General features: G+C 42.9%; 2 protein-coding genes across 2 annotated transcripts; one reads left to right on the forward strand and one right to left on the reverse strand.

Annotated features, from left to right (window-relative positions):
- The first annotated feature begins 3,274 nt into the window (after window positions 1-3,274).
- On the forward strand, window positions 3,275-4,222 carry LOC109260034 (olfactory receptor 51I2-like). Its single transcript, XM_019438021.2, has one exon. It carries the CDS (start codon window positions 3,275-3,277, stop codon window positions 4,220-4,222), a length of 948 nt encoding a protein of 315 aa, XP_019293566.2.
- A 5,099-nt stretch (window positions 4,223-9,321) lies between these two features.
- Window positions 9,322-10,296, reverse strand: LOC109259990 (olfactory receptor 51Q1-like). Its single transcript, XM_019437985.2, has one exon. The coding sequence runs from the start codon at window positions 10,294-10,296 to the stop codon at window positions 9,322-9,324; it is 975 nt and encodes a 324-aa protein (XP_019293530.2).
- Window positions 10,297-10,628: the final 332 nt, after the last annotated feature.

Genomic DNA, 10,628 nt, shown 5'->3' on the forward strand with positions numbered 1-10,628 from the left:
CATCTCTTTATTCCCACCCTGGTTATCATTTCTATGATCCAATTTATCACATGAGTCAATTTCCTGGAACTGTGCTCTCCTGGGTACTGCCCTTCCCATTCTCCAGCTTGCATGTTCCCGCTCCACACCATGGATCGTGGCTCGTGCTTCCATGGCTTCACTGTTACTTCCTGCCAAAGATGAGGTTTTATCAGGGGCAGGGGAGACCCACAGGTGAGATGATTAGACACAGGCATCAAATGCTCTGTCTTTAGGTGCACCTTCATGGGAGTGATATGCAACACTAGCCCCCAACCTGGGTTACATCTGTGGGCATCACCTTGGAGATCCCCACAGAGCATTATGAGCACACCCAGGTTTATTTAGAGGAGCTCCAGGATGTTGAAAAATCTAGCAGACAATGAGGCACAAGGAATTGTTTAAGTTACAGGTCAGGAGTGGGGTAGGAAGGCGGTCTTAAATAAAAAAGCTAACTTGGGGAGTCCTTGAAAGTTACAATTTTGTCTAATAAACTGTCACTGTAGGAGTATCAGAAAACGGGTCTGGAGTGGTTCTCAATGTTGGGTTCGTTTTGGAAGCTTTAAAACATATTGATAACTGGATACTGCATCCAAAGATTCTAATTTAATTGGTTTGGGGTGTTATGTGAGCACTGGGATTTTTTACGTTTCCTAGGTGATTCTAATGTGTAGCCAAGATTGAGAACCACTGATCTACAAGGTAGGGCCAAGGGATGCAAATGGATAAAAACACAAGTCAGTATATCACCTGTCACAAAAGTTGTTACTCTTGAGGGAAGCTTGGGAAATAGAGTGCGTGGGATTTCAGCAGGGCTGGTGCATAAAGAGAGGGCTCCAGAGTGAAGAGAGTACGAGGAGGCAGCTCTGGGGCCCTTCTCACTGTCACCTTGTGTCTCTCCATGGTCATAGCTTCTTGCATTCTCTTAGCTGTATATTGTCCTGACTGTGTGTCCATTCCAGTGGAGCATTTCCATTAAACTCATTAGATAAATATGGACCATGTCACATCCAGGAGGTAACCACAGGGTAAAGAATTGGTCAAGAATCTGTGAATCACACCTCCGTGTCGCTTGTGTGAATAAGTGAACTGATCACTGGGGAGAACTCAGTTTGTATCCCAGTTGTGATTGCACCTTCCTACTTCATCTTTTAAAATTTGTTTTACAGGGGCGCCTGGGTGTCTCAGTGGGTTAAGTGTTTGACTTCAGCTCAGGTCATGATCTCACGGTTCAGGAGTTCGAGTCCCACCTCGGGCTCTGTGTTAACAGCTCGGAGCCTGTTCTGTGTTCAGAATTCTTCTGTTCAGATTCTGTGTCTCCCTCTCTCTCTGCTGCCTCCCTGCTTGAACTGTCTGTCTGTCTCTCTCTCCCTCTCTCAAAAATAAATAAACATTTAAAGAAAATTAAAAAAAATTGTTTTACAAATTTAAGTTATGTTATCTCAGTTGTTATTTTAATTGTGGTGCACCTGGTACCTTATATCATATCACATATTATTTTTACCTTTTTTCTAAAACTTTTTTTTAGTGGGAGTGTGAGAGGGGGAAGGGCAGAGGGGGGAGAGAGAGAGAGAGAGAGAGAGAGAGAGAGAGAGAGAGAATGAATATTTTTTTTGATTGTTTTAAATGTTTATTTTATTGTGGAGAGAGAGACAGAACATGAGCAGTGGAGGGGCAGAGAGAGAGACAGAGACAGAGACAGAAACAGAGACACAATCAGAAGCTAGCTCCAGGCTCTGTGCTGACACAGAGCCTGATGCAGGGCTTGAACTCACAAACTGTGAGATCATGACCTGAGCTGAAGTCTGACGCTTAACTTACTGAGCCACCTAGGTGCCCCGGGAATGAATCTTAAGCAGGATCCACACCTAGCATGGAGCCTGACTCAGGGCTCTATCGTACGACTAGTCGTGAGATTGTGACCTGAGTTGACATCAAGAGTTGGACACTTAACTGACTGAGCCACCCAGGCACCTTATTTTCACCTTCTGATTGGGGTTTAACTAATTCTTTCTGATCTCTTGCAACTAATGGAGTCCTTTATCTCTGTGTCTTTGATCTCTCCATGGATTCCAGATCAGGTCTGCTATTTTGAAGCCAATACATCTTCTCACTCTGAACTCTTGTTTTTAAATTTAGAAGTCATTTGTGTATTCATAGAATTCTCAGTTGGGATGTCCATATCATTTTCCACTTTTATTCGTATTTCTCCCTTTATCAGTTTTGTAAAACCCTGTCTCATTTTCATTCAAAACATTTTTTTCCCTGAGCAGAGTGGGGACACATGGAGGTTAGCACTGTCCTCCGTTATCCTTGGTGTCCTTGTTTTCTCAGATCTGCACTGGCAGAGCTGAAATGCAATTCTTTCTAATGACTCCATCCTAGATCCTGAGGTTTACTCTCTCTCATCTCCATAGGGAAATGGAAACATCACTACCAGGAGACCCTGCATATCTAAGCCATAACTTACGTTCTGTGGATACTGATTCAGGCTTTTGGTATACGACTTAATCTTCCTCTCTGGGTCTTATTGTCTCCCTAAGAGTAAAAGAGTTTATATTTATTCAGCGTTTTATATGCCATACAATATTGTGTTCACCAACAACCACATGAGGCAAATATATTTTTATCCCTAATTTACAAATGGACACACTGAAACTTGGGAAGGTTAAGTTACCTGTTCAAGGTCACACTGAAAGTAAACTGAGCTTTAACTGGGCTTCCAACTGAGGTGTCATAGAATCCACATACAGAGCTCTAAAACACTGAACATATGATCTTAATTTTCCCATTTATTTCTTATACACAAATAAAAGTATTATTAATATCTCCACTTGACAAGTAAAAAACAAAAACCAAACAAGTAAAAAAAAAACCCTTTGGATCAGAATATAGATAAGCTGTCCATATCACACATCTAGTAACTAGCTGAGTATGGATTTTGACAGGCTTGATTTATTCTAATATTTTGCTCTTAATTTTTAAGCTATTCTGTCTCTCATAAGATCAGCCAGCCTCAAATATCTCTTTTACATGTAAAATTTAAGGATTCTAGAGGTCAGGGGAATAGGAGGTGAGAGGAATGTCTGTTATGTTTTTACCCAGAATGATGTAGATGTTTCCAATTTCCCCCACTTCCTTCCATATCCTTCCTTCAGCCTTTGCAGTGGACTGTGAAGGCAGAAGACCTTCAGGAGGAAGTTAATTTGATTTTTTTTTCAAATGTAGGTGAAGGCTTATCTCTGCTGTTGGTGACATGGGAGCTGAAAGCAATGGAAGTCTTGATCTATCCGTCTTCCTGACTGGCATCCCAGGATTGGAGGCCCAACATGGCTGGCTTTCCATTCCTTTCTTCACTGTGTATATTGTGGCCATTGTGGGTAACAACCTAATCATGGCAGCAGTGCAGGCAGACCCTGCCCTTCACGAGCCCATGTACTTGTTTCTCTCCATGTTGGCTGTGACAGAGGTGGGTGTTTCTGTGTCTACACTGCCCACTGTCATGGGTATTCTTTGGTTTGATGCCCGCCAGATTGACCTGGATGGCTGCCTGGCTCAGATGTTCTTCATCCACACTTTCTCCTGCATGGAATCAGGGATCCTGTTGGCCATGAGTTATGACCGCTTTGTAGCCATCTACAATCCACTGCGATATACAGCCATCCTAACCCTGCCACGTATCATTTGCATGGGTCTGGGCATCACACTGAAGAGTGTGACGCTCATGGCCCCACTTCCAGTCCTTTTGAAACAACTGCCCTATTGCCACACCAATGTACTCTCCCATTCCTACTGCCTCCACTCAGACCTGATCCAGCTGCCTTGTGCTGATACGAAGCTCAGTAGCATCCTGGGTTTGGCCATTGTCCTGGCCACTTTTGGGCTGGACTCACTGCTTATCATTGTCTCTTATGTGCTGATTCTTTACACGGTGCTGGGCATTGCTTCTGGGGAGGGACGGCGGAAGGCCCTCAACACGTGTGTGTCACATATCTGCGCAGTGCTCATGTACTACGTGCCCATGATTGGTGTGTCTGTGATGCATCGTGCTGCCAAGCATGCCTCGCCCCTGGTCCACACACTCATGTCTAGCCTCTACCTCTTTGTGCCTCCTGTGCTCAACCCCATCATCTACAGTGTCAAGACCAAGCCAATCCGACAGGGGATTTTCACCTTGTTCTCCTGCAAGAGGAAATTGCTCTGAATCCCTCCAATAGGGCAGAGACTTTGGGTCCATCTATAAACTGATGGTGTTTCTGCTGTGGGCCAGGCTGTACAGCAGACATTTAGTGGAGGAATAGGAATGAGGGATTCTAAGCATTGTCACAGGCTTGACCTTGGATCACAGGTGTTCTCCCTAGTCCTTTTTATTTCACAACTTGTCAACATGTGTGGGTCTCTGCATGTGTGTACATGCACGTCAGATGTAATCAGTGTGAAGGCAGAGATAGTGAATTTCATTTTTCCATTTCCCCTCAAAAGTCCCAGCAAAAAGCCTGATAACTAGCAAGATAACAGTAAAGACTTGAGACCTAATCATGTTTGAATTGAGGTGAAACAAATTACTGCTTTTGATAAGTTAGGCAAGGATTAAGAATATACCCCAAGCAAGAGAGATCATCCTAGGAACATGCTTTTGAGTAAGGTGAGCATATTTTCTGGTTTGCCCCAGATAATCATGGTTTACACTTACTTTCCTCAGCATCATTATCAGTAGCACTCCCTTTCCCTCCCCCAAAATGTCATTGTTTAAACAATAAATTGTATGGGAGCTTATAAAGTAGCTTCCTTCCTGTCATGGAAGGAATCAGACTCTCTGTACCACCATCTAATGGCCTTCCACCCTAAAAATTTATGTACTAAGAGACTCTGAGATTGAGGAACAGTTGATTAAATTCCCTCATTTTAGGCATAAAGTAAAATAGGGACAATCTCATAATGCCCAGGTTTTAGATCCTAAGACTCCTAGCAAAAGACCCAAATTCTCTCTAGTAGAATCTCAGACCCTATTTTTAGGGTTTAGTAGGTCTGGGGTACTGTACCTGGTTATTCCTGTTTTTCTTTTCTCCCTTCCCCTTAGCCTTCAGTAACCTCAGCATGCCATGTGATGGGAATATATATAAATGTTTGTTTATTTTGAGAGAGAGAGAATGTGTGTCCATGTGAGTGGGGGAGGGGCAGAGAGAGAGGGAGAGATAGGGAGAATCCCAAGTGGGCTCTATGCATCAGTGCAGAGCCTGATGTCGGGCTCACTTTCACGAACCCTGAGATCATGACCTGTGCTGAAGTCAAGAGTCTGACCGACTGAGCCCAGGCACCCCATGATGGGTCTATTCCTTGACCTTCCACCTCTTTCAGCCCTGTCAGCATGGGGCTCATTGTTCCCCTTTATCTGCCTATGGCTCTCTAGGGTTTCCCAGAAACCTTTAGTCAAACGAGAAGGACCATTCTCACACTTCCTAAGGGACACAGGTCTTTGTGTAGAGTGGATTGACAGGGCTGGGTTAGTTGATCAGTAAGTGGTCTCATGTTTTCAGTTTCTCTTACTTCCAGGCCTCCAATTACAATGCAAACGTTTTCCTCACCATAAACTATTCTTCTGGACTTCATCCGGCTCATCCCATCGTGGTGACCTTTTTGCCATGAATTACTAGATTACATGTCCACTAATGACAGCTTCTGTAAAGTCAAGGTGACTGGTTATTTCTTACAACTGCATACACATCTACAATTATCTTGAAATAAAAAGTTTTATTTTTAAAAGTATATGCAAAATGCAAGCCCAAATTTTGTATTAGGTTTAACAGGCATGCAATTCATCTGAACTTTGGAAACTCTGCTCTTCAAAACACGTTATTAAGAAAATGAAAAAGCAAACCAATGACAGGGGGATGATATTTACAGTACGTATATCTCATAAAGGACTTGTATACAGGGTATAGGAAGACATTTTACAATATGATAAAATACAATGCAGTTAAAACCACAGTGAGATAGTACTTAACAACCTAGCATGACTAACATTTAAGTGACTGACAGTGTTAAGTGTTAGCAAAGATGTCACGTATTGCTGGCGGAAATATAAAATAGCGTGAGTGCTTTGGCAAACGACATGGCAGGCACAGCTAGATATTTACACAGGAGAAGTAAAAGCATGTATTCACATAAAAAGTACACAGCATTGCTTTTTCGGAATAGCCCTAATATGAAACAAGCCAAATGCCCACCAGCAGGTGAATGGATATGCAAAATTGTGGATATCCATATGATGAAATATCACTCAGCAATAAAAGGGAACAAACTATCCTACACAGAGAGACATGAATGAACCTCAAAAACATGGGGAGCAAAAGCAGCCAGGCACAAAAGACTACTCTGGATAATTTCATTTATATGAAATTTATATACAAAAAGGGTCAAGAATACCATCTTCTGAATTTTATGAAATACACACTTCTGTATCCCAATGGGACTCGTATAGTCGTTTAGATCCTAGGCAGTGAGTAACTTATGCAGAAACATTTAACATTAGCCAAAAAAATTTTTCAGAAAGCAAATCTATTTTGAATTCTTAAACATATCATGTGATTTCTTAAGTCATGAAGACCATACACATACATATATGCACACACACAAATAACAGTTTTGTCTAGGGACAGGAAACAGAAAGCCTGAACAAAGAATAGGAGCAGAATTCTTCATTTAATCTTTTTTTGGTTCCAGTTAAATATTGGCTGTTGTCTGAGGTTCTGGACATAGGCGGCCATAAAATTCAGTTGATAGAGAGCTCTCATTAAGAGATTACTTAAAAGGCAGAGATAATTCTCAACAGCCACTGCAAAGACATCATGCAGAGACACAAGCAACATAAACCTGGCTGGGAGTCAATGCATGCCTTGTCTTCCATTACTTAGCCTACATTTTATAACCCAGACAGTCAGCCAGACCATTCACTGGTCATGGAAACACTTATTTTGCCCAAGAATTTCTCTTTGTGTTTCCAAATGCATGTCTCTTTATAACCGAAATATCTCTACTATCTTCTACAGTTGACCTTAATTTTATAGTTCTAGAAATACAGGCCACAGGTAGGAATAGTTGATTAGGGCAACTGTAACAAAGTGCCACAGACTTGGTGGCTGAAACAACAGAAACTTACTTTCTCACGACTCTGGAGGCCTTGCACAATTTCTCACCATACTGGTTTCCTTTGAGGCCTGTCTCCCCTGGCTTGTAGATGGCAATATTCTCCCTCTGTCATCCCATCGCCTTCCCACCATGCTTGTGCTGATGTGTGTCTTACTTGCCTCTTCTTTTCAGGACACCAGCCATATTGCACTAAAACCCATCCTAATCTCATTTTAATTTAATTTCCTCTTTGAAGACCCTATCTTTACAGTCACATGCTAAGATACGGGGACTTAGGATTTCTAAATATGAATTTTCAGGGGACACAATTCAGCAATTCAGCCCATGACACTGACAGATCTCACTGTCCTGAATTGAATTTTGTTCTGTCGCCTCCACCTCAAAAACCCACCCTCCCACCTGGGAAAGTCTTGAGAGGGAAATGGTAGCATCTGTGCATGTGGACAATTATCATTTAACCCCCCTGATTCTTATTCTCATGGAGTTGAGAACACAGATGCTTCCATAGATGTTCCCATTCACAATCCAGAGTGTAACTTTTTGGAAGGGAGATGGAGAAAACAATTCCTATAAACCTAGCACCTTGGTGATACAAGCCCATGTCTTCTACATACCACGTTTCATTGGAAATTCTCAGCCTTTTGAGCTGGATATTATTAGCCCAGTTTTAGAAATCCAAAAAATGGATTCAGAGAGTTTCATAAGATGGTCAAAATGTCACACAATTATTAATGAAAAAAAGAGATATTATTAAAGGTGTCATGTGATCCTCTTCAAAACCAGGCATAATCCCAAGACTCTTTCTCCCCTCATGATGTTTTGGGAAATTCTCAAGCCTGTAACTGTCCACTGAAAGAAAAGTCTTCTTTGATCGATATTCCTACCAATTTCTTTGACTTTTTTTTTTTTAACATTTGGATTTCCTGGTCCTAATTTCCCCTGTTCTGAGATTGCACATGGCACCCATTTTACAATTTATTTCCCTACGCCAGCTGATCTTTGGTCCTCTGGAGAAACATGCTAACTTCTAGGTTCTGGTAAAGAAAGTGGGAAAATAAGGCGGGGGAGGGGGGAAGGATATCGGTGGAGAAAGACATCCTTCCCCCACTTGCTCTCTGCCTTTTGCTTCCTAATCCTACCCTCCCCACTACACTCCTATTGAAGCCCTGCCTATGTTGATTCAAATCTAAGACAGTCCTCATACTGGCCACCTGCACTATGGGTTCAGTAATCAGAAGCTGTGACCACAGTTATAGCTGCCTTTCTGTGACTACAGTGATAGCTGATATTTCTGAGAGAGCCAACCTGGTTTCCACAAAATAATGATCAAGTAGGCCATATTCTTTCTCTTGGAACCTTTTCCAGTACAGGATTCGCCAAAGGGAACTTTCCCCTGACAGTTTGAGCCACGTTAAGGACATTAAATTTTTAAAAACACAGTCTTCTCTGGTCAGAAAAATGAGTTCCTACTCCCCCAAATACTATCTGTAGACTTACTTGAAGTTTTAATTCTAAATACTAAAGGACCTGTCATAAGGTGAGAGCGTTATTCTAACTGTGGGAGACCTAACCATTCCACCCCAATCTTCTGCATGTGTTCATTTGACCTGCTGAAATCATGTTGATTAAATAAATCTGAATAGCTGAGCATCTTGATTTGCATCCATCCTCTCGGGAAGATTTACCACTTTTTTATTTTTTACTTTTTCGGGAGAAAGTTGGGGCGTGTCTATGAAGTAGGGTGAGCCAGGGCAGTGGAGCTAGAGTCTACCTGGATGCCTGAGTGGAGCTGCCTTAGCAATGGGTGGCGGAGGCAACAGCGAAGGGATTCCTTCAAATGTAAGTAACCAAGCCCATGGGAGAGAAGTATATCCAGAAAGGAGGATGAAATTTACATCTTAACTCAATTAATGAAGCCCACTCCACTGGCAAGTAAATGTGCTAGAATCTTATCAATTCAGATCTACATCTCTTTTAGGTAGGATATGTGCTGCTAGGTTCTCCAAAACAAAAATTTGCAAAAAGACAAGACAATGTCATACGGCCTTAACACAGGATGGCATATTGCTGTAAAGTCATCATTTCTCATTCTGACCATACCCTCCCCATAAGCCTGTGACTCTAATTCCTGAGTAATTTAACAAATTCGTTCTTTCATCTTAAGCACATATCTCTTTGGGAAAGGAGGCAGATAATTCCCTGACGGATCTGCTTAGTCTTGACACTGTAAATGATGGGGTTCATCACAGGCGGTGCCAACAGGTAGATATTGGCCATGATAACGTGGACCAGCGGAGAGGCATGCTTGGCAAATCGATGAGTCATGGATACTCCAACCATGGGAACATAAAGGACCAGAACAGCCAGCACGTGGGATAGACAGTTATTGAGGGCTCGGAACCGCTCAGTCCAGGAGGCTGTGCCCAAGATACTCTTCAGGATGAGTGTGTAGGAGAGCACAATGAGAAGAAAGTCCACCACATTAATGAGCAAAATCAGAGCAAGTCCATACCAGCTATTGACCCGGATGTCAGCACAGACGAGGCGGATCATATCCTGGTGGAGGCAATAGGAGTGAGAGAGAAGGTGGGAGCGGCAGAAGGGCAGGCGCTTGAGTAGGAAAAGGCAGGGGAGAACAGCCAGGACACAGCGGCAAATGATGGCTAAGCCGATCTTGCCAATGACTTCACCGGTGAGGGTGGAGGCATAATGCAGAGGGCGGCAGATGGCCACATAGCGATCAAAGGACATGGCCAACAACACAGAAGATTCCATATAGGAGAATGTATGAATGAAAAATAACTGTGCAAAACACGCTTCAAAGCCGATCTCATCAGCATTGAACCAGAGGAGCTGCATGACTGTGGGCAGGGTGGTGAGGGTGAGGCCCAGGTCGGTCAGGGCCAGCATGGAGAGAAATAGGTACATGGGCTGGTGGAGGGATGGCTCCTTGCGGATGACCGTGAGAATGGTGGTGTTACCCATGATGGAGATGGTGTAGAGGCAGCAGAAGGGGATGGAGATCCAGATGTGAGAGGCCTCAAATCCAGGGATGCCGGTGAGGATGAAGTAGAAGGGTGCTTGGGTGCTGTTAGTCACCTTGGACATGACCGATGAAGGTAGCTTCATGTTGCTTTGCTCAAAGAGAATCAGAAATAGGAGAAATAATCTTTGTCTTTACCTCATTTGATCTAAACTCTATTCAAACAAAGGTTCACAGTTGTTGAGTGTTAGGTAAGGACAGATTCAAGAGCTCCACTGTTACTGTTCCTCAGCCTGTCTCTGGATAGTTTGCTTCCACACCACTCAGATTCCCTCAATAACGCAACACAAATGAAATCATGGGCCACCTCCTCGTTTATTTTTTACCGATTCTGTTTTCCCCACTCCCTTTGAGTTCTCAGTGCCCTAGAATCTGCCTGTCATCCAGTCATATCATCAGCACTGTTCTCACAGCGACT

This window comes from Panthera pardus, unplaced genomic scaffold (assembly GCF_024362965.1).
Source record: "Panthera pardus isolate Hobbes unplaced genomic scaffold, ASM2436296v1 HiC_scaffold_12, whole genome shotgun sequence".
Lineage (NCBI taxonomy): Eukaryota > Metazoa > Chordata > Mammalia > Carnivora > Felidae > Panthera > Panthera pardus.

Excerpts from the sequence above, each read along its gene's own strand:
- LOC109259990 (XM_019437985.2), bottom strand. The coding sequence starts at position 10,296 with ATGAAGCTACCTTCATCGGTCATGTCCAAGGTGACTAACAGCACCCAA.
- LOC109260034 (XM_019438021.2), top strand. The coding sequence starts at position 3,275 with ATGGGAGCTGAAAGCAATGGAAGTCTTGATCTATCCGTCTTCCTGACT.